Source organism: Falco peregrinus, chromosome 1 (genome assembly GCF_023634155.1).
Source record: "Falco peregrinus isolate bFalPer1 chromosome 1, bFalPer1.pri, whole genome shotgun sequence".
Lineage (NCBI taxonomy): Eukaryota > Metazoa > Chordata > Aves > Falconiformes > Falconidae > Falco > Falco peregrinus.
In genome coordinates, this window is record NC_073721.1 from 129,841,041 (window position 1) to 129,868,881 (window position 27,841).

At 39.9% G+C, this 27,841-nt stretch overlaps 1 protein-coding gene across 10 annotated transcripts in view; it reads left to right on the forward strand.

The window, feature by feature from the left end:
• MYO9A (myosin IXA) overlaps window positions 1-27,841 on the forward strand; it is a 184,219-nt gene that overhangs the window by 53,787 nt on the left and 102,591 nt on the right. For 9 of the 10 annotated variants that reach the window (XM_055818976.1, XM_055818992.1, XM_055818987.1 and 6 more), the window contains 6 exons: window positions 11,190-11,284; window positions 15,193-15,255; window positions 16,503-16,602; window positions 19,265-19,321; window positions 22,521-22,618; window positions 25,276-25,402. In XM_055818976.1, the coding sequence (XP_055674951.1) occupies window positions 11,190-11,284; window positions 15,193-15,255; window positions 16,503-16,602; window positions 19,265-19,321; window positions 22,521-22,618; window positions 25,276-25,402 (540 nt within the window). The remainder of the gene's footprint in view (window positions 1-11,189; window positions 11,285-15,192; window positions 15,256-16,502; window positions 16,603-19,264; window positions 19,322-22,520; window positions 22,619-25,275; window positions 25,403-27,841) is intronic. The other variant, XM_055819003.1, reaches the window with a different exon arrangement.

The following is a 27,841-nucleotide window of genomic DNA, read 5'->3' on the forward strand; positions in this document are numbered from 1 at the left end:
CTCTGGTTTGCTTTGTTTTGGGTTAAATCTCCAACACGAAGTGTGTGGTTTGTGCAGGCGTTTTGTTCCTTGGTGTCTGGGTACTTCAAGTCTTGCAGTGATACTGGATGTATGCAGCCACCGTAAAAATGAATACTTGAAGGGTTGTTGGAAGTCCTGCTGGAAGATACGGCCTCAAGCTACATTTCTTAATACATACGTGAATAAACTGAATGGAATGAAGGTCCTTTTGAGTCCCTACTGCATGATCTCTCTTGCTTGGCGAAGGTGGATGATGAAGAGTTGCTGCTCATCTTCCCACGGGGAGAAGGAGCAGCGAGGGCTCGGCATGCCAGCCAGCATGTATGCTGGCTGGCGTGCCAAGGGTGGACGTGGTTTGACTTCGGTTGGCGTCTTGCAAAGCCAGGCTAGGGAAAGGTGGACGACGGAAAAATACCTGTGTTACTTTTGCACAACATTTTCTGCTAAGTGAAAAGTTTGGAGTGCAAAATCTCACCACGTTTCCCTTAATTTTATTTGTTCAGGGCTTTCTTTTTTGTTGGATTTTATTTTAAAACCCAGAGCACTAGTCTCAGAAATACCAACCTTGGCAGTATTGAAGAATGTCATGCAAAGTGAAATAGATGATTTCAGCAGGGTGGGCTTTGAAGTGAAAGCTCATTCACTGCTTGGAGACCTCTTGCATGACAAACTGAATTCCAGTGCTGTTGCAGTGCCTGCCTCGTGCCATGGGGCGCTGGCTGTTCCGTGCTTACATTGCAGCTGTTCCTTTCTCTGTAGGATGCTATGGTGTCAGATTTACCCCCAGCTTAGTAACCTTTTTCAGTTTATAGAAAACCTCTCAGTTGTGACCTCAAAAATACCGACATTTAATCTCTTTGGAAAGGTGGCAAGCGGTACCTACTGAATTGTCCTATTTTGCTTTGCCTAACGGCTGAAAATACACATTTAAGCAGTTGCATCCTCTCTGAAGACAAATATGTGATATGAATACATTAATATTTTGAGACTGCTCTTTTGCTCCTTAAAACTAATCAGTGCCAGCTGTTGTTTTCCCTGGCACTTACCTAATATTGTGGTCACTAATAAGATAATTATTTTTTTCTATGCATTGGTCCAATGAGATTTTTTTTCACATCATTCTGACTCTTGCAGGTGTTGTAGTCGATCCCCAATACTTAGTAGTAAGCATTTTTAAGCTCACATTTCACCATTTGAACTGTATTAGGAAGGGGAAAAGATATTTTTATGGATCTATCAGGCATCTGAAGCTGGCTATGGCTACTGAAATGTAAGCACTGGAAAACATCAGCCTGACAGAGCTGCTGTGGTGTAAGCAAGTAATCTTAACTGCGTACAATGCATGGAAATCTGATGCTGTAGCTTAATAGCACTTGAAATTTTGTAATTGCATCAAGAAGAATTGCAGATTATTTATATAATCCCGCAGAAAAGCAGGGAAAGGCTGGAGACGTGTGTATTCACGTTGAACCTTGTCCTTACTCATGCAGTATTTTACATGGCAGAAAACAAATGTGAGGTTTATTGTGTTGATTTAATGGCAGAGCTCTGACTTTTTTTTTTTTGAGGGGAGGGTGTGCATTATTTTTTGTCTGTTAACTCGCAGAAAGTAGCTGAGGTCTAAGAGGAAGGATAACACAGGCAGAAGCCAAGCTGGGTCTTGTGTTACAGTGGTATGTTTTTGTTGCTGCTAACGTGTTTTTGTTTTTCTTCATTACACATATTTCTCTTGGGAAAAACAGGAAAAAAAAGTGTGTAAAATATACATGAGGGCTCTGTGCCTTTGCTAAGTGGTTCCAGATGGGAGGCGTTAGAGCAGGGACACTTTCTCCTGCGTTTTGGTTGGTGACATTGATTTTAGTGACAAACTGCAGGAAAACTTCTATCGGGCTGAGAGCAGTAAATGCTTCAATTTTTTTAAGCATTTTTTTGGCTATCCAAGTATGCAGTGGGAAGTTGAAACTTGGTTTCTGAACATTTATGGCCCCATGTAGAATTATTATATTCAAAACAAGGAAAAAAAAAAAAGGGGTTTGAAGGGACTTTGAGAGGCTTCCTCCAGGGGCTGGAGGGTGTACCAAGGGTTGTACCAAACCAGGGGTCTCTTCCTAAATTAGAGGCTGATAGTCGGTGAGGAGGGGATGGAAGGTGGTGGAAATGCCTCTCCAAGGGATGAGACTCTTGCGGGTGGGTGATGTTTCATTTCTAGGCAGAGGCTCTGGGCTCCAGCTGAGGTTGGCATTGCATTGGAGATACTTCTCTTCAAGAAGACCTCCCCAAACTTTGATGGCTTGTTTTCAGACCTGCCCTTTGGCTGAAGGTCCACAGTTCCACCACCCAAAGCAAGCAGTGTTGCAGCAAGAGCTGCAGCCTGGGCTTGAGTGAGCCATTGGCGATACCAGCCTGTCATCATCACCAGCTCTTAAAACAAGTGAGTCACAGCTTCAGCAACACTTCAGAGTGCTACTAGGGCTGTCAGAAAGCGCCAGAGATAAGAGATCGCATACGACAAAACGTGTTGTCCTACAATGTTGGCCTAAGGGAAGGTAGTCTCCTGCATGGATGTTTTTGCATAATGAAATTATGTCTTAAAAAACAGTGCTTGGTTTAGGATGCTGTGTTGTATCGTTTGAAACATCAGTGTTTTCAAGACAACATGCTCCTGGCCAGAAAGACCCAAACAGTGTTCCTTTCGAAAGTGTGTGAAGCTGCGGGTGAGAACTGCCTTCTTACAGCTGCCTGTAGCGCTCAGTCTGCTGAAAAGCTGTGGGAGATGCTTTGGAGGCAGCAGTTTACCTCAGTCTTCTGCAGAGCTCTGAAACACGTGAACATTTGGTTGTTGAAATGGAGAAGTCACCTTCTCGCTTCACAGCAGGTGAGACGTGAGTGGTCAGCAGCTTTGGAGGCGCAGAAGCCTCAGCCATGAGAAAAAGGCCAGTCCTGGGGCTGTGCGCGCTGCATCTGCTCAGCTCGAGCGACGTGTTGGTTGCCGTAAGACTTTAAATAAAGGAAGTCGGCTGTGGTCCTGATACGCTGTGGGGTTATTTCTAGCAACTACAGAGAATTTTTAATTCCAGCATCAGCTCTTTGTGATGTGTTGCTGTACTTAGTCTAGCTCTGCAAAAACAGATGATGCAAGGTGAGGAAAAATGTCGTAATATATAATATCACCTATTTGGTAATTACTTTAAATATAGATCAAGGGGGTTTTATCTGTCAATATTCTATTAGTGCTTTTTCTTTCTGCTGTAGTGCTTGTTTACAGTACTTGTGTTGCCTACTGAGGGAGTGTAAAAATCTTCTCCTTAAGCCATGACTTGTTTTCAGCTGGTCCTTTTATTGCTCTGATTATCTTATTTCTCTATCAGTATGAAAAAATAAATTGAAGTGCCAATTAAGGAGATTTTGCTTGGTCCTGGGACCTGTCACACATTTGTATCTGCATCTGCTGTAGTAAAGTTTATTCTTTGGCTGCAGAATATAACTTTTGGGAGTTGTAAGCATACCCTGGGCTGGAGAGACCACAGTAATAACACTGAGCTTCCCAACTTCATTTTGGGATATTTCTGTGAACCTGAAGCTGAACTTGGGCTGAAGATCTTTTTTTCTACCAAGGCGTTTGTTGGCTGATGTATGCAAGTTTGCTGGAAAACATGTGCGTTTGGCTGCTCTTCCCAGGGCCATCCACCCTACGCATAAAAAAATAAACATATGAGCAGAGGATCAGGGTTGTGAGCCAGACCTTATGGATTTGGCAGCCTCTGCCTCCAGATCCATCTGTACTGGCGTTTGCCGATGACTGTCTGCCAGCTTAGCCATGTTTTTTTTCCCATTACAGCACTTGCGTAGGAAAACTGTCCCCATTCAGGAAGAGGACTTAGGTAGGAGGCTTTGGTTTGGTTTGGAGGTTTTATTTTGTGGCGTCGTGGTTACGTGGTAATTCCTTTTTTCCAGAGCATGGCTTAAAAGGAAGAAGCTGCAATGGCCTGATCCTGTGCTTGAGTATCGGAAAATGAGTAATATTCTGCCAACGTTGAAAGCGCTTGCCAGGAATGCAGACGCTAAATCCTATTTCTTACATAGCTGATAGAGCACCTGCGTCAGCAGAGCTTTAAATCTCCCAAACAAGTGCATGTTGTAATGACTTTTATAGTACTTTGTCTAGGGCATTTTACTTCATAAGTGTATTTAATGGCGTTCTTGATATTTTCATTACATACACTGGCACTTCTTTTAGTCAATTAAATTAACCCCAAAATCTTATCCACATCAGCGCTGTCCTGTATTTGTATAAGGAGTGTGAACTCTGAATGCACAAAGGCAGATGGTTTTAGCTGACCCTGTACTTTAAGCCTAATGGCTGCAAAAGATTTGTTGGTTAATAGCTCTCTCCCAGGATGGTGACATTGTTCAGTGGAGGGGGGAACTGCTGCCCTTGAGCAGTCTCAGTTTTGGTGTGGCCAGGTAGATTTAGTGTAGATGTTTCACAATGGTAAGACATTTTGAGTTGGCATAAACTATCTGTAACAAAAACAACAAATTAATTAAAAAAGATGTTTCATAGCCTGTATCATGAGAGTACTATTTTATACATGAGTTAAATTACAAAAGGTATGTCTGTTAACATGGTAGAACTCACTTGGCTGCCATACAGTAATTGTAATTTTGAAACAAGGTATTTGATGTGCCTATATTGAAAGAATGGCTGAGTTTAATTCTGCGTAGTGAAGGGTGTGCCATCATTGACAGTGGAGTGAAGAGGGGTTTAACCTTCATAAATGCAACAAATTATATGTTTGTTTGGAGTGGGGAGACCCCTTAAATGTGGTTTTGGACCTTTGAGCAGTCTTTGCAAGCCTGTCTGTATGGACCTGTCCTCCATAAGGTCCATATGGACAGGAGGGAGAGGAAGGATCTCATCGGCACTTCCCAGGTGTCTTGGACTTGCCCCATCTCAAGTATTTGCAGGTTGTGTACTTGAAAGGTTCTGTGGTGGGGCATGAAAAGCAAGGAAAGGTCAGGGTTATGTCTTTTGGTTGCTGTGCCAGCTTAAAAAGCTATGTTACTAATTTTGTAGGAAGAAACAGAAACCTACATGGTTTTGAGAAGCTTGTAAGCAAAAACCCATGTGAATTGGAGACACTACAGAAAGCAAACATCATAGAAGAGATGTTCTGCTGCGGTTTGCTATCCAAGCCTAGCATAGGATTGGATTTTGTTCTTGGCAATGTGTTTGAGACGTGACTTTCATGTCCCTGTTCTCTTTGCACCAGAATGGTGGGGAAGATAGCTAGATACTTGAAACCTAATTTAAATAAATAAATAGAACAGTTGAGGATTGCAGGGACCTCCAGAGGACATCTGGTCCATCCGTGCTCAAAGCACATCAAGTGGCTCAGCGTCTTGTCCCAGAGCAGTTGCTGTTTCTTGGCTTGGTGGGGAGCTGTGTTCCCACAGTGAATCAGATCACCAGCACCTTTGACCCTCCAGCTGCTGGAGGGCCTACAGGGGTTAGAGGGCTTCTGATTTCTTGTACCTGCAACAGACTTGTATTGCAAGGAAGGAAAGCACAGATCTAGTATTATTTTTAAATTATTATTTTCATTTATATTTTTAATTTTTCTTGTAGTACAGCAGCAGCTGGAACTTCGTAAATACCTTGCTTTTAAAAATAGAGTTGTTTTATTTCATGCAACCTTCTGTGTGTTGTAGCTATTGCCAATGAGGAGATGCATGGGGGTTATCAACTAAATGGGGGGGGTTACGCTGAGGGGGAATACCTTAGAAAAGTGAATTGGTCTAGAAATCCTGATATGTTGAGAGACTTGCAGATTTTAGATACATATGTGTGTATGTAGTCTTTTAAAACTCCTACTTGCCATTCAAAGTCATCTCATGTCAACAGCCTGGAGAAATTCTCTCTAAAATGCTGGAGAAAAACATCAACTTGTAATACAAAAAACCCCAACAAACCACAAACCCAAGAAGTGTCATATTATAGACCTTACGTTTAAACTGCTTTGTCATTTTTGTGGTTTGAAATGGAAAATTGGGGTTTGGCTCTGCAGTGTGCTCCAGTGGCCTGTTGAAGAAAAGAGTAAGGAAGGAGAAATATTTAAAAGATTTTAAAGGTTGGTGTTTGGCAGGTAAGGGTTGCAGGTCATTCTCAGTGAGAGCTCTGCTCGAGCATTGCTGCATGAACACTATAAATACTTTGTGGTTGGCTCTTTTTACCATAAAAGCGTCGACGGTTTTGTTAGGCAGCACAGAACATCTAGCCACAAACAAGAGAATTATAGAACAAGGTGTCAGCACTTGAACTTGCATTTAACTGCTAGAAACAAAATATTCAGTATTATTGCTTGGCTGTGCAGAACAGTATCTTGAAGGAGTCACATAAATGCTATTTTATCCTGCAACAATTCAAATTGCAGGTCATACTTTTTGGCTTTGGTAATACTATTTAGGTGCTTATTCAGGTATCATGGTCCCTGCTGCATAGAGGTGGCTTTTAGGGCTCCGTATGGAAACAAAAATTGGGAGATGCATGTGAAAGTGGTATAGTTTTAGCAGCCCCATGCAGGTTGATAGGTTTTATCAGGCGGTGAGCTGCGGATTTAAAAAAAAATACTTCCCAGGGCAACTCAATAATGAGAAGGGATTTAGCAAGGCTTTAACTTAAGTAGTCTAGACGCATTTTATGTTCTGGCCATAATTCAATATATTTCTATTTAAAAGCAATATAACAGCACAAGAACAGTACTGGGAGCTTGGTTGCAAGTTGAATGAAAACAAGCAAAAAAGATGGTTCTCATCTAGCTCTTCACATTTCAAGATGCAGAAAGGAATTTGTAACTAAAAAGAATTACTTAAAAAGCCAGTGAATGCCCTGGTCAAATAAAAAGAGACAATAATATTACAAAATTTCAATGTGCTATTTTTTCCCCTCTGTCTTTTCTTACTTTTGGAATAATGGTATTTGTGAAAAAAAATAAAAAAATTGATCATAATGTATAGAATATTGGGAAAAGTAGCCTTCAAATCTAAAAATAAATTACAGATTATGTTTAACACCACCTCTTTGTGGAAGCATACTCTGGGCTTTTCTAACAGAAGCTGTAGGTAAAGCATGTGAATGCACATCTGACACACATGCATTGCATCCTCGCTGTTACAACATTTGTGTTGCATCCATCTGACTCTGGTCCTGGCCTTGTGTTTATGTCGTTTGTTGATAAATGGACTTTTTCTGTGCTGTCATCTTCAGTGCAGTCCCTGTGCATTAGGGCTTGGGCTTTTTGGGCATGGTATGGACTCTGCACGCCTCTTGTCTTTTACCAGCACCTATATATGCAAAGATTTGAATTCACAAATATTCTCTTCAGTTGTATAAGTTCAGACGAGTGTTTTATTTCCCTGGCTGCTATATTGCTGGCTAATGCTTTCAGTTTCCACCTTGCTTATACAGTTACAAGTCATTCATGCTTTATGAGTATATTTGATTCATGAACTCCAAAATTCACAGTAAACAAGGGAATACAAGCCTTCCAGCAGTCTCTTGTCTGATATTGACCTATTTCTTGTCCCTAGCATAAATGAGCATGACTAAATCTTGCTCCCAGTCTCTTCAGTGCCCCACAATGGAATATAACATTAATATAAGTGTCCACAATGTCATAGCCCATATTGAGATTTGAGCAGTTTGCTTTTCTTCTGATATATTCATGGTATAGCTTTCTAAAAAAATTAAACTTACATTTCAAGTAGATGGGAAAGCATTTAAAAACTCTTGTCTATTAATACATTTCTCTTTCTATATAGCAAAGACCAAATGATATATTTATTTTGCCCTCTAAAGGTGAGTGCTAGAGGCTCATTTGAGAAGGGCAGGGCTGGGGACCTTAAATATGTAAGCAAAGGCACGTATTTCCACTGGTACTTTCACTGCAGAAACTGTTATTCTATAGGCAAACACAGCTATTACTTTAGGGAAGAATACCACTGTTATTGTATAGGGGAACGACATTCAGTTAGGATTACCTATATAACAGCATTCTATTGCCAAATGAGAACAAATCACTGTGTGTTTTCCTAGATGCAGGGGCTTGGAAAATAACATTGTTTCAGGAAAGACGTTAAAATATTGCTGCTGTAATCTGTGGCTAATCCAGACTGCATTAATATTCAGTCCACAATGAAAAGACCAGGAGCCTTCAGGATCAGGCGAGGAGAAACGTGAAGTATTTAGCCTTGAAACTGTTATTTTTCTTTTTTTTTTTTTTCCCTGCTGTCCACAATAAGCGTCTCTTTGTGCAGGAGGGTTGTAGGAGGCAGGAGGAATGGAGCTGCTCATTTCTCTGCCTTCTCTAAATGGTTGAATCACCAGCACCAGGTCCAGAGGGATGCTCAGCCCCTACAGAGGAACGTATTGAATTTTGTTTCCTTCAAAATGTTGAGCCCTGGCCAGTAAAAGCTTTGGTCTCCCCGAGAATTTTAGGAATGCTGTTACGGAGTTTTGTCCGTTGAGCTGCTCAGCAGCTTTGAATCAATGAGTCAGTAAAGGGAAATAATACGAACAGAAGATAATTTGTTTTAGGGAAGTAGCTGTAACTCTGTGTTTTCTGAGGCTGAACTATTATATTATGCCCTGGCTGCAGAAGGACATGGTGTTCTGTTCAAGTATATATAGATTAGGCATGCATAAATTGAATTAACAGCACTTTTTTTTTATAGCCCAATAGTTCTGCTAAAGAAACATGGTAAGTAAACCGGACAAAAACATATTAAGTTGTCTCAAGTTAAACACCAGGCATTTCTTTAGCTACTTCTTGGCCCTTCACCAGTGTGCCTTTGCCATCGAGTCAGCCTGAAGTTTTAACCGGACATGATCCAAGGAGCTTTCTCATTTACATCAGCAATAAAGAAAAATGCATGAAAGAGGGATAATTATGGGTTATGACTTCTGTAGGTGTTTGGGTTATAAAATATAATATGGTCTGGCGTGTTAATCTAGAGAAAAGCTTGTTAAAACAAAAAGAGGACTCTCACCGTTCCCCACTCCTATATTTGAAATGTTTTCTCCTGAATTTAAATGTTCTTTGTTACAGAATAAAAAAAAATATTCCTGGACAAGGGTTTTCCCAAAGAAATCTTAATAAACAGACCTTATTTCTCTCTGTGAGTTATTACTTAAGATAAAAGCACAGGGAACTGAACCAGAAAATACTTCTGTTTTTTGCTTAAATTCTTTATTAAATTATATGGAAAGATGATTAAAATAGGGCTTCTGTTCGGTCTGTTCACGTTCATATTGCCGCTGCTGGCGCATTTGTTCTCAAGTGAGCAATGTTAATTGTGTGTATAGAAAATGTATCTTTATTGCCTTAAGATGAAGTCTTAGATTATGGGTGGTCCTTATGCAGGGAAGAGCTTGTAATGTAATTAATTTAAACCAACTATCTAAATATATGGTGATGCACTAGCTTTTATTGAATATCAACATACTCTGCGTATAAACTTCTTGATGTGTCTCTGCTTGCTGAAATAGCTGAAGAAGGACAGGTACGTCCTTTGGGAATGCTAAATAGCCTGTCTTTCAATGCCAAAATGCTTGTTTTCGGGGAGAGGATGCCTGGATTTTCATTGCCAGGGGCTTTGGGGTCCTCAGTGGTCACCTGAAGATGTGGGCATCTTCCATGCCTGCTGGAGGGTGGGGTAGAGGGGAGGGATGCTGGATGCAGGGGGGTGTGGGGTGTGGAATAAGCAGAAAACACAATGTGAGCAACCTGAGATGATGTGAAACCTCTGCAGGGGAATGTTCCTTAGTTGTGTGTCTGAAGTCATCTCTCAAGGATAATCTGCTTGCTCAGCAGGTTTCAGATATCCCAGAACTTGTTTGAGTCAACCAAGGTGAATTCATATGCAACAGCTTGAGTTTAAACAAATTCTTGTATTCAAATAGGGGGAGAAAGATCACATCGTTACTCTGCTAGCAAACCTTCTTTGGTTCTTAAATCATTAAATCTTAACTAGATTGCTAAATAATCTGCCTGGGAAGGTAAAAGTAGATGTGACAGTATGCATCACACAGGTACTGAAGATGTCGAATGCCTTTCCACCAAGTTTTTGTTTAATTTGACCTTTATTTTTTGCTTTTAGTTGCAAAGTTAAATCTGAAAGGTCATTTGAAAACCTTCAGATTATAGATGTAAAGCCCTTTTAATCCTTTCTAATAAATAGCTGAGTAGGGAATAAATCTATTGGGAGCTTGGAGCTGAGCTCTGATATTAAGCCTCAATACAGACGTCTATACACAAAAAACACTTAGAAATTATCTTGTGTATAATAACCTTAAATAAGTTTGGCTTAGAAGAAAAGGTGAATGATTATGAAACTGGTTTAATAAATGAAACCTTAATTGGACCTGGCAACTTGACGGATTCAGTCACTGTGGGCCAGATTATTATAGAAGTGATTTAGGCACAATTGAAAATATCCATTTTCAGGGAAGCTGAGCTGTAGTTCTTACAGGTTTCCAATAGCTCTTCTGTCCAGAGATTTCTTTTAAATGGCAGTAAATGACTTTCTATTACATGCCTTGGTAAGGCAGGGTTTTAATAAAAGCTTTGCATAATAACGACTTAAAAGCATTTTGATTTTGGAAGAACAACAGCAGCATATTGAAAACGACAGTGTCTGAAATGCTGAAAATACGCTGTTATGCGGGTGCTATATTTGACATTGTCTAACATCTGGGTAGCCTTCAAAGCATTTTCCCCCCTAATTCCATATATAATTAAAAAGCAGCTTTCTCTAGCTCATTAAAATTTAGTCTTGTTCAAGCAGCGTACTTTTATGTTTATTTAAATGAATAAAGCACAGACTTAATATAGACTATAACTTCAAATATTAAATCTCTCTTGTATGGCTAATGCTTTATTTTTAAGCAGTGTTTATCTGCCCTTCCTGAATACCAAACTGGAAATGGATATGGTCTCCAGAAGCTCATTGTATTATTTTGTAGACAATTCAACTAACTTTCACCATATGCTTTTTAGTAATTATACAATGACAGCAAAATTCCCAAAGTTAATTTTAGTGACATGCATATAAATAAGGTGAGGCAGTGGCTTTTCAGACTTAATGATGGTATCGCTCTTTTTTCACAGGCTTTTGGAAATGCAAAAACAGCACATAACAACAACTCGAGTCGCTTTGGGAAATTTATTCAAGTGAATTACCAGGAGACTGGCACTGTGCGAGGGTAAGTGGGGGTCAGGTTGGAGATGCTGTACATACTCTTACCTGCACAACTGACTAAATAGGCTGTTGTAGAGGGTACATGGAAAAGAAGGTTAATTCTTTTTGGCCTGTATGTTTCCCAAAATGGAGAAGGAGGGGAAGAAAATATATATTTTTTAGCATATTTAAATCCATTTGTATGAAAATGTTGGCATGTCTGAGCTGCACATTGAAGTGAGACTACACCTGAGCTGGCTTTAAGCCAGCTGAGCTCTCCTTAATAATGATGTCAACTTTGTAATTAAACTGAAATGGAACTTTTCCTCTTAAGATGGCAGTTAAGGCAGAAAAGGGGAATGTTTTGGCGAGGATGGGTGGGAGGGCTGGAGCACACAGCAGGACATAGAGGCTGGGTGACCTGGCTGTGCTCGGTCTTGGGAAGAGAAAGCCAAGGGGGGGTTTGATCTCCAGCTGCCTGAATGGTGTTAGAGGGGATGCAGCCGAACTTTTCATCATTGTCTTATTCCCCATATGCTGCTGCCCCCCTAGCATGGAGTCTCTCTTTAACCCACCCCTTGACCAGTTAGGGCCTCTTTTTTTCTCCCGGGCCATTGCAAGGAGATGTTGTCTCCACCGTGGTTCTGCACAGTTTATTTCAACATCTCTTCTGCTACCCAAAGCTCGTGGGACTGCAACTCAAACCTTCCTTCCCCCAGGGTGGCCTGCGGCAGAAGTGCTGCATGGTTGGAAGCCTATGGATGAAACCTGCTGGGTGGGCTTATCGAAGCCTGGGTTTCTCTCTGGCTAGCTCTGGATGAGCAGGGCTTTGTTAACTCTGCTTTTTGTGCAGGTTAATTAACTCAGTTGGAAAAAGGAAGAGTAGAAGTGGTATTCCAGGGGTTATATAATTTCTGCAGCTAGCTAAGAGATGTCTTGCTGGGACTTCGTTGTTATTTTAGAGAACTGCTTTTAATTTTTTTTTTCCTTTCCTATTTTCCACCAGAACAGTATCACACAAATAGCTTCCATTAATTTTTCAAATGAGCTTGGGTACTCTGTGTACCTTCCCGCTGTTTTTTCATCCTGCGTCAAATCTGATGTTCTTTTTCTTTGTTTCTGGTGAACAGCTTTCTTAAAAGGATAAGCCTCATTTTTTATTTTTTTTTAATGCCTACTGAAATACAGGGTAACAAGAATCCAACAAATGCCTTAATATATTATCTTGGCATGCTATGTCAGCTTGATGGAAGTGGCCTCTATTTATACTTGGCAGATAGATGCAAGTAACATTGTATACTCAAGTCCATAAAATAAGAGATATTTTGTCTTTAAAAAAAATAACTTCCTTGGTCTTCGGTTGCATGGTGCGATGTGACTGTACTTTGCGATGAGCTTTGCCGTGTTGCCTCTATGAAAATAAAGACACCTAAAAAACCCTGTGAGCTGTTCCTGGCATACGAGACCACAGGTTTTTTTTCCATAGTCTTACAGAGAAGATCACAAGTATTTTTATTTTTTTAAAAACTTTGCATAGATTTGAAGCACAGCCCGAGTCAGTTATCCTGTATTTTGCATATTATTTGCTTTGTTAATATAACTGTAATTTGCAGCCCTAAATCGGAATTTTGCTGTGGTTGGAGGCTGAAAATAGCAGTTGGATATTTGCTTACAAACCCTGTGAATATAATGACCCAAAACTTGAAGCAGATTTAAACTTAAGAGGCGCAACAGCGAAGAGATTTAGTAGCAGCTAACCCCGCCCCATGAAATGAAGTCTTTGAAGATGTCTTTAAAATTGATGGAGCATGAGCAATGGCTACGGTTAAGTGTGTTCCCATAAGGCTGTATGAATTTATTATGTCCTGTTGAGTGATAAGCGAGTTCTGGAGGAAGGTCTTTGCAACCTGCTCAGTCCTATATGATGATCAAAAGCCTCAACATCTGACATGCTCCATAAAATTGCAGAAGAGCTAGATCGGAGACATTTTAATTAAAAACAACAGTGCACTGGGGTGGTGGTAAATCTGCGTGGTGGCATGAGGCTGTATCTCAAGCACCATGAGCTGGTGCTTTCAAACAGTCTCTGCCTGGGTGTTTTGCATGTTGGTATTCGTATATGAAATTCAGTCTCAGATTTCAGATGATGTTACCTAGGATGCTAAGTACAGGCTCTGTAGCATGAATAAATGAGTATTTTGCACAAAATCATACTCCTAGAACTCTTTTCTTTACTCTTAAAGGTAGATTTGTCATAATTGACAACAGTAAATAAAAAGAAAACATTGGGAGACATCTACTTTTTTTATACCTGAATTGGTGGGGTTTTTCACTGTCCTGTTGCAAGAAGGGATGTATGTTCTTCTTGGGACATGTATTTATTATCACCTTTGCACTAAGCAAGGGTGTGTTTTACCAAAATATCATTTTAGCTATATCTACCAAAAAAAATAAAATTGCCCTGATTTAAATATTGGTTTGGACCAGATGACCTCTGGAACCTTTTCAACCTGAATTACTACGTGAGTGATTTTTTATTTTTTTTTTTTAATGGGTGTGTGTGGGCGTCTGTGATAAGAGCAGACATCACAGGGGAAGGGTTGAAATGCCAGGGGCGGTGGATGTGATCCAGGTTGTCTTACAGCAGCATGTACCCTTGCTCCCAGGGCTGGAGCTCTGATCTGGGACGCTCTGGTACCTTTTTTCTCTTCTGTTCACTGAACCTGCAGAGAATTTATGGCGTAGCTTGGAAAGGAAAAATTGGTTTCAGGTTAGAAAGGGGATACAAAAAATCCTGTTGGCAAGGAGTATCCATAAACTCTAGTCAGCTTCCTTGCAGGGAATAAACAAGAATAAACCTTTTTGGTGCACATCACACAGAGGAATAGTACTGCTTGGCTGGCTGGCTGGCTTTACTCCTCCTGTCCAGCAAGATCACCCCAGTGGGGGTTGGATGTGCCATTTCCAGTAGCTCTCCTAAGAGCTGCTATAAGCATTGTCACAAAACCTCTGCAGCATGTCCAAATGATTTATTTTTCTATATTTTTTAGTGAAAGGAGGGGGGCATTACTGAGATGCAAGTAATGAATAGGTCTGTCTGGAGACTGTGGTGGAGAAGCGAGTGTAGAGGCACCTCCTTGTCTCTCCATGCCCAAGGTTCATTGAGTTTCCCGATTCACACGTGGCTGCTAATGTCGGTGCCACGTCACTGGGCGCCTGTAGCTGGAAGAGCACAGCTCTGTCATCAAAACTGCCAATTATAACTCCAGTTTCTAAATCCCTGTCATTACTCGTTGGTATTGTTTAGAAGAAAAAATCCTGTTAAAGCTTGTTTTAGCTCTGCAAGCTTGAAAAAAGTATTTTAATATATAAATTAAGCATGTTTATTATGGAGGCTCTTAGGATAATGTGTAAACTCCAATAAGTAGCTTTTGCAATTGTTTATTTTTTGACCATAGCCACAAGTTAACAACCTGAGGTTTTGTTGAGCAGTGGCTCTTCTGCAAGAGGGAACGGTGATTTGGGGACCGCAGCTAAATCTAATCTTGCAAACTTTTGCACCCAAATGCAGTTCTTGCGTGCACAAATCTTGGTCTGCAAGCAATTTTATTTTGCTGGCTTTGGATTAAATAGGTATCTGAGATTCTTCGTTGCTGTCAAAATTTCCCTCTGTGCTCCCAGCCCATAGGCTAACGCATCTGAGATCATGTTTTTCATATCCAAGTTAGTGTTGGCTTTGTATCAAACCAAAAAAACCTCAAAAGCCAAACATAATATTGGGTTTGTTCTGCCTAGGAAGAAATTTATATAACTAAGTGAAACAAGGCTGAAACTTTCTTTGGGGTGTACTAAGACTGAAAACTCCTGGTAAAGCCGTATTCATTTAAGTTGAATGTTGGGTCAATGAATAACGCTTTTATTTTTACCTTCCAGAGCTTATGTTGAAAAGTACCTCCTGGAGAAATCAAGACTAGTCTATCAGGAGCACAACGAACGGTACGTGCCTGTATTTTGCTTGCAAGGTTTGTTTTGACCTCTATATGTGCCGATAGCATGGCACAGATAGCTTACAACCCTGTATGAGCTGGCGTGGGCGGATCAGGATTTTCATGCTCCTAACTCTCTGCTTCAAAGATAAACGTTGCATTTTATGTTCTGCTGTTTAGGGAGGAATGTGTGACCCAGGATAAATAAACTCCAGTATTTTATTGATGGTCCTTGACTTATATTTTCCATTGTCTTTATGATTCATGTCATATGGATCATTATGTACCATTTGCTTTCTTACGCAACTTGTGAGCTATTTAATATCTAATTGGGTGGGGGAGGAGATAGTATTTTACTTTTGTCTTACAGGTCTTAACACACTGAAGCCATCAGAAGGGTCCCTAGAAAAAGCTAAATTTATATAGACAACAAATTTAAGCAAATTGTTCATCCCTAATTGCAGCATACGGTTTGCTACATATTCCTCTCTCAGGAATTATTACTCTGATTTTAAATAAATTTGCTGCTTCTAGTTGTCTTTCAACTCTTGGCACTTCTGTCTGTTTCCTTTGAGACACATGTGCGAGACATTTTCTTGAATGCTCATGGGCTGATTCCGAAGCTAAATAGCATATAAGCCTTGACAAATATACTCTTGGGTGTTGCAAAATGATTAAACTCTGTTCTCTTGGAAAACATCCAGCATAAAAGCAGTTTTAACTTTAGAAGTACTGCTACGCTCTTAGCATTAGTCTTAGAGTTGTCTTGAAGCAAAAGAGGAGTTTCACTTAAGGTTGTTTTAGTCCTAGTAGTATTCAAGTATTTTTAATATTTGTGTAGCTGTAAAAATTGAAGGTTTTCCCTTTCTGTCTTACAGAACCGCAACATCATTACTTTTAACAGTAATATGGTATTAATAATTTCTGCATTGCAAGTAAATACGTTGTTTTGATTCTAATAAATATGTAGGCATTGCACATGTTTATGAGAGAAAACGTGTTGGTGTCAGCTAGGAATTCTTTTAAGTATGTTCTGGAGCACTGGATGTCCTTGAATGGAAAAGGGGGAACTCATTCCCCATTACTTAATTTAATCTTCTACATCCCTGCAAAGTGGGTATGGGCCATTTCTAAACAGTGCTCATGTCTGAGTTTTTGGAAGCTGGAAAGTCAGGTTGTGATGTGTACGTGTGCTTCTCTGCTTAATGCTGCTGTTTATTTTGAAGTCTAAGATCATTTATTTTTTTTTGTCACCAGGAACTACCATGTATTTTATTACCTCCTGGCAGGAGCAAGCGAGGAAGAGAGATCAGCATTTCATCTGAAGCAGCCTGAGGAATATCATTACCTCAACCAGGTAGGAATACTATAGAGAAATACAATACATGGTCTTGCCTTTTCAACTGCTGATATTTAATGCTGATAAAGAAAATGTGTGGAGTAGTAAAAAAGGGTTGTCTTGATGCTCTATAGGCAGCCTTCTTTCATTGGAAATCATTCTGCATTGGCAATCTTAATACCTGATAGTATGAGGGGGGAGTAAATCAGTGTTTTCCATTTTTTGTCCTGGGATATGTTAAATATATTGTTTTGATTGTTGAAGGGAGAAACAGTACGTAATATATCTGTTATTTGTGTGAATGTCATTTGCTCATTAACATCTGTCTGCTGAGTAGGAGAAAAGGGGAAAATGTGTGATACTAGTAGCTCTTCAGGCTATAATGTCTTGCATGAGGTAGTCCTAATTCTGTAGCTTCATGGCTGGCTTTTAGCATGATCCTTTAATTTTAACAAGATAATAAATTTAATATAAATAGCAACACAGCAACCACTGACATGTGAATTAAAAATGAGTGAGGCATTAACGATGGCCAAATAACCTCATACTTGGGAAAATCTGATTTACTTCAGGCATTTAAGATGCAGTTGTTCGCTGATGTTTGTGAATAGAGACTTTACTGTTTTTTTTCTCAAAAAGAAAAAAACCCATAATATGTGGAAGAAGTAGTTAGGTTATATGTTGATTGTAACTAATTGCAATTTTTTTGGAGCTGAAACACGATTAGCAACAAAGAGTGATTTAACGCATAAGCTGGAGAGAAACTTGTATGCACAGTGCAACCCAAATAGCCTCTAATCTTTCTAGAAATGTAATTTAACTCCAGAATAAGTCTCAATTACCCGGAGCTGTTTAAAGATTTTTAGAGTGGGCTATCAAAGCCAAATCTATTGTAATATTAACAACTCCCACCCATTCTTAGCAGGATCAGGACATTTGCATGAATGAGGAACATATTAAGAGCTGAAGGTTTTCTGCATCTCAGGTGTTAGATGGAGAACATGGTGTGATCTTGACAACCATCTGCACCACTGTTTTGCTGTGGGAAAGTGTCAAGATCGTTTCAATTAATGTTTTGTCAGATTCACAGGTTTTGTTGGGCAATCGGTAGTTTTATGTTAGTTGAAAACATTGCTTTTAATTATAGTCCTTTTTTTTTAATAGCAGTTTAAGGGTGTTAATATTTAAAGTAAAATTATACATCCAATGGCACGTAGTGTGTAGAGCCAGTAGCAATGTGGCAATTGAAGTTGAAACATTTATTTTAGTCTAAGCTAGGATGTGGTGGACAAGTAGGCTGGAGAAGGATGCTGATGTATGTCCAGTGGATCAGAGAAGCAGACTCTGGACTTGTCTGAGCACAGTGTGTGGACAACTTTTAGGGGTTTTATTATAATATTTTTTAAACTGTTAATAATTAGGGTTAGTGTTAAAGAGACCATTTAACACTGACATCTATGGGAAAATGGCTCCTTTAGATGTGGTCAGGGCTTCGGTTCTTATTGAGGCTTTTCAGCAGTGCAGTAACAGCTTTCTCGTGCTTTATAAGCAAAGGCAAAAAAGGAAATTAAGGAGAAAAAAGGAAAAACAGATGGGGGGGAATGGGAAAAGAAACTTTGGAAACATGAAAGGGGAAAACTATAAAATGACCCTGAGTGTTTACAGCAGCTTCTTAAATGTATCCTAGAGAAATGCCTGCCTCTTAAAAAGGGAAGAGAACAAGCTCAGAAATTAAAGTGTTTAATTAAAAATTAAATAGTAAAACTGAAAAGCTGTAAAATATTGAACCAGGCCCCTTAAGTCAAGAACTGACTCAGTCCTTGAGTCAGGCATTATTTTCTTTCTCCCAGGTTCCTCAGTTCACACTGTTATGCAAAACAAACCTGCATTTTGCATTGCAGATGAGAAATAATCTATTCAGGTGTTTCACTAAAATGTGCTATTATTTTGTTGATCTCTAAATGCAGGGAGCAGGTTAAAAAAAAAAAGTTCTAAAAAAGTAAGTTTACTTTAACTACCCCCTGAGTTTGGATGACTTCTCCGTATCCCATACCAAAGGCAGGTATACCTACCATCGCATACCCTGCAACTGCTAAATGTTTTCTGTGTTGGCTATTCGCATTTCTCCATTTTGAAATTAGTGATTTGCAGGATTAGATCATATTTTAAGTTCACCGGGAGCTCTGGTGGCATGTGTCTCTCCCTCTTGGGACTGGTCACTGACATGTGCTTTGAATTCCCTCAACTTCATCTCTGATTGTAAAAAGATAAAAAGCTTTCAAGTGGTGTTCTAATCGGTCAGAGAATTGTACTTATGTGTCTAGAGCAGAGGTGGAGAGTAGAAACAAAAAATCTGCTCTTCAGTGTGATTTTTTTCATCAATAGCTCTTCAGCTCTAGGTAAACGAAAGGTTTCTCCAACCACGGAGAAAAAGAAAGGATCTTAAAATCCATTAAGCTTATTACATGAGGTCCTCACTGTCTTGAAAACACTGTAAGCAGGAGTCAGAGCACTGTGATGCGTTATAAATCTTACCTTAAAAACATAGAAGTAAGGAATGACTGTGCAGAATAACAATTATTTTATTTGGAAAGTTGATGTTGCTGTCCTGGTTAAAGAGCAGGTAGTGGGAGTTATTTTTGGTCTGAACACTACTTAACCCAGTCTGCCTTGCTTTCAGATGACAAAGAAACCCCTCAGACAGAGCTGGGATGATTATTGCTATGACTCTGAGCTGGTCAGTATGAGTATCTGCGTCTTACGTGTTGCTGGTGCAGGGCTGCTGCTCACTTGAATTTGTTAGGTGCATCAAGACCTGAGCAGAAAACAAAGTCAAATTAAATTTAGCCTATTAATTACCCTCTTCTTTCCTCTGCCCTGCAGTGGTGTTGCTTGTGTATTATTAGCTCATGACAATGCTGATGTTTTTTCCCTTGCCCTTTTTTGGTTCCTTCCATCTGGAAAGCTGCTTCAGCAGTTGGATATGGTCATCTACTTGTAGCAGACTAAAGGTCTTTTTGTTCCTTCGTGGTATGATACATGATGATTTATGGAAATTGTGTTAGGGCAGCAAGGTAAAAATTTAAATTCCTTTCCAATAAAATAGAAAATCCGTCTCTTGAAACCCTAGGAGATGCATCAGTTCATGATGGTTGTAGCAGTGTATCTGCTCTCCGGCTTCCGGGGAGGAGAAGACAAACCCAAAACCATCCCCCTGCCCAACTATATATGAGAAAATCAAACCTTGATATTCAGAATGTGAAAATAATTCCTTCTCCTAAAACAGTTCTGCTGACATGATGAACCTTTCCAAATGGGTCAACCCAAAAAAGGGAATGGCAAAGCTTCTCCCCCTTCCCTGGCTCCTCGTGCGTGACCGAGTCGGAGGCAGTGGCTTCAGCTGGCAGCATGCTGTGGGTGTCTCTGTGTCCTGTGATGGTCTCTGTTGGTTTTGTCTTGCATGGGGAAGCATGTTTCAGATCAGCTGCATGTTGTTCCTGCTAATCTTGCCGTGTGCTTCATGATTGCCAAACTCTAGCTGATGTGTCTGGCAGAGTAAGAGGTAACATGTGAAGGAGCTTGGTCTAGTAAGCATCTTAACAGCAAGGTTTCACTGCAAAATCCTTAGGAGGGAAGGAGGGAGAGGGAATCTTAGGCCCCCCAGGGTTTAAAACTTGAATATTGCATTGGCAACCTTAATGCATCAGCATCCTTAGAGGCCCTACAAGAGCAGAGAGTGAAGAACAGATGCTTTTCTATATACCTTAATGCATTTTACTAAGCTGCAAAGACCTTAATTGCTTGGAATGGGTTAGGGCAATTTACTGGAGGAATCAAAATTAAAACAAACCTCAAATCTGATAGCTTCTTCTGAAGGGGCCAATAAAGCCCTGCCAGCTCAGGAGTTGCCACATGTCCTTATTTTGCACAGCAAAGTTAAATGCCATTACAATTTGGCTGTTTATCTGTTACTTTATTTTGCTCAGCATCATTTTCTGTGATATTCGTGGCAAATCAAATCTTTGCTTCAGTTGATGAGTCACTCTTAAGCATACCCTGGACCTCTCCCCATAACCATGGACTCAACCTGCTGCAGATGTTTGGTTTATAAAGAAACTCTGTTTATTTTATCCTCTTCAAACTTCCTGTGGAAACCTGTGGATTGCTTTGATGTGATGATAGTAAGCAGGGGACCCACTTCTGCTGGGAAACTAATTCCCCTGGCAGGATATTAATGATGACTTTGGTCTGTAGGCATGGACTTTGTAATGCTTGTCTGCTCTAATATCAAGGAAACTCCTTTTTTTTATCATTACTATCCATTTATCATCCATTAGGAAACAGTACAGAGCTGAAACACTACAGAGAGCATCCACTTTTAAGTAGATAATTTGTGAAAGGCCTTTCCATGCAGATTAATGAGTTGGCAATTGTTATGCAAATCGTTAATTAAATTGCCTTTGGCATAGATTGTGCTACTTCTGAGTTGTCTATGGTATTTTGCCATTGACTCGTGACTTAATTTTGGATGAATGATGCTATGAAATGAAATTGTCTCTTGGAATGTGGAGCACCAGTAAAAGCAGCACTTGATATACTTGAAAAAAAAATTTAAAAAGACGTATTTGCAGAACTTGTGGCTATATTATTGTTCTGCAGACCCCAGGTCTCACTGTAGTCGGCATGGAAACTTCTCCAGGTTCTCCTCAGCCATATGTGTAGTGGCCAGGAAGCCAGTTCGCTAAGGTTTGAGTTCAGGAGGGACAACCTCTCCTGACATTTTGTAATGTAAATAATTGCATTGCTGATGCCTGCTGATCTGACTGATACAGTGCAGATGCCTTGGTTGCACTCCTTTGGATAATATATACAGCCAAATACCTTATACACATCTTAAAAAGGGTAATTTTCAATCATCTATTAATAAAAGGTGGAAGTGTCACTTTTCTAATGAGTATTTGCTCAGAACGCACAGGGGTGTTATTTTCTCCTTGAATTTAAAACCCTGTGTTCATTGATGCATAGTTTAAAATGGGTCTTACTGTTCAACATCTCTAAAGTCACTTTGTCTTTAAGTATTAAGTTGTTGTCCCTGAGAACCCTTGATAAAAAAAAAATTAATTTCTTGTCCTGTTAAACTTATCTAGCTTCTAGTTGAGGGGATAAGGCACTTCTGTGGGAGTAGTCTTCTGTGTTGGAATAGTTATCTTAAGTAAGAATTTCCCCCTATAATCAGTAGCCATCACTGTAATGATGCTCCAGAGTGGGATGAATCACTGATACAGTTGTGAGGCTTTAAATGCGGATAGGTGCTATAAGATGCAAAGCTGATACTATAAAATAGCTTCATTCTCTCTAGTCTTTATTTATGATTTATTTTATGTACTGTGAGTATGAGTGTCTTTTCAAGTTAACAGTCATCCTGTGACTACTTGGTACTTGTTTAATGATGTTCACTGTAGTATTCATGTAACCCTGCATAGTGCAGACTTTCAGAGTTATTTGGGCAAAAGTTTGAGTGCACATCCTCATGTGATAAATATGATTTACAGACAGATAACAAAAAAAAAATAATCAAAGTTTTACTTGACTACAGTCTTTCTGGTATTTAAGAAGAAAAATTCTGCCTTGCCGCTGGAGCTAATCTTGGTCTTTTATTGTATTGAATATGTGTTTCTTGCTGTATCTGCTGTGGTGCTGTGAATCCCCCTGTCCCTGGGCTGGGTGTTGGGGGTAATTAGCCACAGTTATTCCCTGTGAAGTCAGTACGGCCTCCTGGATATCTCGTTTCCTGGTGCTAGATTGGAAATGTTCTGGTTGCTGATAAAAGGTGTGGAGATCACTAAATGATATTTATGATTTGTTGACTCTGCCATCTGAACCTGTTCTGATCTTAATTTCTTTCAATGCTTAATCTTTCTGCTTGAACCCCGCAGGACTGCTTTTCCGTGGAAGGAGAGGACTTGAAGCATGACTTTGAGCGGTTACAACTAGCAATGGAGATGGTGGGGTTTCTTCCCAAGACTCGCAGACAGTGAGTTTGTTTTCCATATCAGTAGCTTGAGGATGGTATTAGTTGATATAACCTCCATAATCAGTGAGGTTGTTTACCGGGCTTCAGCTAATGTAACTGTTGTGCTCCACATAACGTATCGGGCTGGTCAGAAGAAATAATTAGCGAGGCACTAGCACAGGCTGCCCGGAGAGGCTGTGGGTGCCCCATCCCTGGCAGTGCCCAAGGCCAGGCTGGACGGGGCTGGGGGCAGCCTGGGCTGGGGGGGGTGTCCCTGCCCCTGGCACGGGTGGGACTGGGTGACCATTACGGTCCCCGCTAACCCAAACCGTTCTATGAACAATAACACTTGACCGTTCATACAATGAAGGAGTAAACAAAATCTAAAGATATACACAAAAAATGTCCTTCATTACTGTAGCTAACGATTCTCTTTATGCAAATGGAGCGTTGGCAGGAAATTGGCACCTTGGAGTATTTTTTCAGCCATTCATTAATAGTCCTGCCTTACTCCGCATGTCATGAATCCAGATCCTGTTTTAATCAGAAATCCTCATTATTAGTCAACATACTAAATTTTTTGCATGTGCTTGCCAGTTCTGTAGATTTGTTTCCAACTGGCCTTTGTTCACAAATTCACTGGAAGGTGCTGGCTGGAAAATGGGACTTCTTAGTTGGGTTGCAATACTGCCTGCCACTGACTGCAAAGAATTACTGCTTCATATGAGGGCTATCTTCAACCAAAACCACAAAGCAATTCCTCCCTGTTAATTGTTGGCTTGAAAGTCTTAAGTAGGTTTGAATGAATTTGACAAATATGTTACTAAGGTTAGTAACAGGCCTAGAAAAATATGTATTAAAAAAAATGACCTCAAAGTGAGTATTGTTTTGATGGCATAAGTATCGCTGAAAAACACATCAGCAGCTGGACACAATGAGAAATCTTGTGCTTTTTCAAGTCAGAATGTTCAAACAATAATTTAATGAATGTGGTTCCTTTCTGTCTGAAATCCTGGATGTTTATGTGGGAACAGAGAATTACTGCTTTGTATTAATGGCACTTGAAACCCTGTTCATCAACTTGGGTAAATGATGTTTAAGATGCTAACATACAGCTTTTTTTTCTCGCCCCCCCCACCCACCTCAGTGGATTATCTCCTGTTCTTTTAAACACCGGTTTTCTTGCTTTTTAACATGTTTCTGAGCCAGCATTTAGAAACCCTTAACTGTCAGACGTCCTGCCTTCTGCTCCCACAAGAAATTTTCACCCAGCAATGTCTATTTTTACATAAGCTCATCCCTTATTCCTAGCTTGCAATGAACCAGTTATGAAATTAAGACTGCTTTTTCTCTATCTGTTCCACACATGTGGATAAAACCAAGTATACGTACTTCTAGTGTAAATATGTTTATATGTCACCGTGCTTCCTTACCTTTCAGGAATCAGGTTTCAGCAACAAGGGTTTTCTGAAGACACTTTAGGGTACAATAGGGGAGTTTCAATTGACAGAGTAAAGCAACCAGTAAGTGTCAGGACTGAACAGAGGTGGATTTCATCAATTCATGCTTTTAATATACTGTGCAATAACTGTTCTTGGCACACAAGTTCATGTATTTCTCATAGTGAATTGTGCTTGTCAAAAAATACATTGGATTCTTTGCTATACGAGCAAATTTGTTCTGCTCTATGTTGTACAACTGTAACACAAAGAAGTAACCACCTCCAGCTGATTATAAAAAGGAAGGACATTTTAAGTATTACTATACTTTTATAAGTGATTGTTTATAGCAAAACATGGGTTTTCACCTTTATGGAAATAGTTACAGAAGAGAAATTTGTATAATTGCATCCCTGTAGTTCACGATAAGGAATCAGTATCCCTGTTTTAGAGAAAAGAAAGGACTGGCTTGGAGAGGTGGAGGTGTGTTGTCCAGACAAGCTGGTGGCACGGTGAAGAATCTAATTTGATATTACTTATTTTCAGCTCCCCAGAAAATGTGGAAATAGGGACAAACAGAGTTTATAGCTGAAGTCAGCTGTGACTTGATAGTCTCAAAGAGCTATTTTTTTGGAGGAGAGACCAAATACCAAAAAAGAATAGAAAAAAGAAAAATCAGCTGGATAAATTTGCTTGAAGGGTAACATCTTTTCTCTGTCTCAGTATGCTTATATATTATAAAAAACATTTATGCTTTGTTATACAGGCTGCCTACCTGGGACTAGATCTGAGAAGGTGACAAACGCATGCGCCAGGGGACTAAGAAGGATCACCTGCATGTCTGAGTCTAGTCTCCCCCTTAATTTGGGCAATTGCATGACAGATATTTAATCTGAGTATCTAGGTTACTCGAGGATTTCTTTTTTTATTATAATATAGGGTGCCACTTCATGACCATGGGTTTGATGTGTTAAATGATTTTCAAGAAAGCTGTACCAATGCAAGTTTAGTACTCGATTAAGTGAAAATATTTTTTTACATGAGGCAAACTATATGCTTCATTTGAACATCATTTTTGAAGAAATATTTGAAGATTTGAGACACAAACTGCTTCGGATTGAAAACGGGAATGAGTCAAGCACGAAGACAGCACTTGGATATTTGGGGATGTGGTTTGCTTTTTCATTAGCTTTAAGAAAAAACAACCAAGTGAAAAGGAATTCTGTCTATTTTCTTTAGAATTTTCTCTCTCTTATCGGCGATACTACACCTGGGTAACATCCGTTACAAAAAGAAGACTTATCGGGATGACTCCATCGATATTTGTAACCCTGAAATACTACCTATTGTGTCGGACTTGCTGGAGGTAAGCCTTCGCTTTCTGTCCTGTAACGTTCACACCAAGTGAGCCACCTCTATTTTATATTTATTTATAGAATTTTATATATATTTATAGAATTTATTTTCTGTTTCACTGGAAAGTTCTCGTGTTAACATTCAAAGGGCTGTTCATGTTTGCCAGTGAAAAGTAATGAAGATTTTTTTAAAGAGGTTTTTCATGTGGGGTTTTTCCCCCTACTTCAGGTTTGACAGAAAATACTGTTTCTGTGGTTAAAATTTGAAAGAACGCAGACCAGTTCTAGGTGGAAAGCAGACATTCCATTGAATGCAGTAGTTTCTTCAATTGCCAACTCCCTCACCAGAATTCCCTGATGTTCTTGAAATCTGTTGCAATACTTGTGTAAGAAACTAGAGCAGTTCTAAGACCATCAGCCCACTCTTCTGGTCCAGGTGGTGGCTGAAGAAGGTGCTGAGCTCACTGACTGTGTTTTGCTGTTCTGCTGTTACCCTGCCAGCATCCACAAACGTTGTATTAGAGATGCTGGAGACTGCATCTCATCCCTTTAGTACATATTCATGGATCTATTATCCATACGTTTATTTAGTTCTTTTGTAAACCTTTGGATGCTCTGTTTAAGACCCTTTACCAAAAGCACTTTGTGAGTCACTGCTGTGCCAGTATCGTTTGGGAAGGCTTTCCAGGTCTCAGCCTGGATGGCCCAGGTCTGTATCCTGTGTATTTCTGTGAATCTGTGCAAAAGAACTAAGTAAATTCTTAGGAGAGCTGCTCTGTTAGCCCAAGCGAGTTAGGAAGCTGTGGCATTACTTCTTCATGAGAAGAGTCTTCACTTCAGTGAGCGAACTTGTCCTGCACTTGCCTTGCGTGTTCAGAAGTGGAGCTCAACACCTCTTGATGTGGATATAGGTGGCCAGAACTCTCCTTGCCATCTCACTTGTCTTGAGATGCTCAAAACCACTAGTAACTCCAAAGAATACTGAGATGTTATACTTGTAGTTGGTTAAAACAGCTATTATCTTTATTCCTTTGTACTTGCTGGACAGCATGGAAGGTTAATTTTTGCTAATTTTTTGATAGCATCAGAAGGTAACTTTGTACACACGATGCTCTTCCCATTCCTTCTCTTAAATGACAGTTGCGCTCTCTCACTACCTAAAGAACTTGGGCATTGGCTCTCACCGATTTTCATAGCATTTCTTTAATGCTTTGAATTCAGGGAGGGAAAAGCTTCTGTAAAATATGGGTGTAAGCAGCTGGATACTCTTTGCATCTTGGCCTTGGGGACTGCAGAAATAAACAGAAGGAAAATAAGAGTTTGGAGGAGAATATTGTTGATGTTACCCTGTTAAAATGGCCGTAACAAGACTGCCAAGTCATTTAAGAAGTAATTGTGTTTTAAAAAAGCTTTGAATAAGAGAGTGACTTGGAGATCTGGAAAAGTTCCAGGCTTTGGGTCTTTGCCCTGGCTTTCTTCTGCAAACAAACCCTTCTGCAACATCTGCGTGCTGTAAGGTATCGGGTTATTTTTTGCACGTGTACATGTGAAATGATGCATCGGTTCAGCCGTATAGATCCATTGGTGCCTTAGTGCCATGGTCTGGTACAGCACAGAGCATGGACACCATGCTCACTTGCAGACAGTGTCAACAATATGTCAAAAAATCCCAACCCCAAACATACGTAGAGAAGAGGCTTGATCTCTTTGTCTGAAACACTTGGTTTCTTTTTCTTTGCAGACCTGAATAGATCTTGTAATGCTTATTCATATCTGATCAAAAGGGAGGACTAAAGGGTTCACAGATGAAACACCGTTTCAAAGAGCATCTAATGCACTTTATTCGTTAGCTACTTACAACTCTTAACAGGATACAGTTTCGCTTTTCACACCATTGTTGCTAAAAATATGAATTGGCTTGAAAAAGTTATTAATCCCCTCTCTAGATCCAGACATTACTTGCTAAGAATGAAAAATCATCTCAGAATAAAAGTAATATCAGTTGACAAATAGTTGAACTTCTTTTTATACAGCCACTAAGTGTTTGACAGTCTTGAGCATAGCAAATTGATGGAAAAAACCAGCTCTTCTCTGATCTGATTCTTACTTTGCGTTTTGTTTTCCTTAAATGACTTGCTGGATTTATTCACTCAAAGATTTCACATGGAAAATAGAAGAAAAAAATCCATCTGGACTTGGTGGGAAGGTTCTGAGAAGCAGGAGCTGAATTGGCCATCTCTGAGACCAGCGAAGAAGAGGGGATGCAAAGGTCCTCCTTCACGGCACCGATGGGCGGTAGCCTTCATGGGGAGGACAGAAGACAACAGCCTGGCTGAAATGAAAAACTTATGGAAAGCTGAGGTGTTTTCCCCCTCTCAGGGAAAGTCTGGCCCAAATTATCCTGAGCAAGCTGGTTTACCTTGGAGCCTCTGAGCCTTTAAGGACATCTG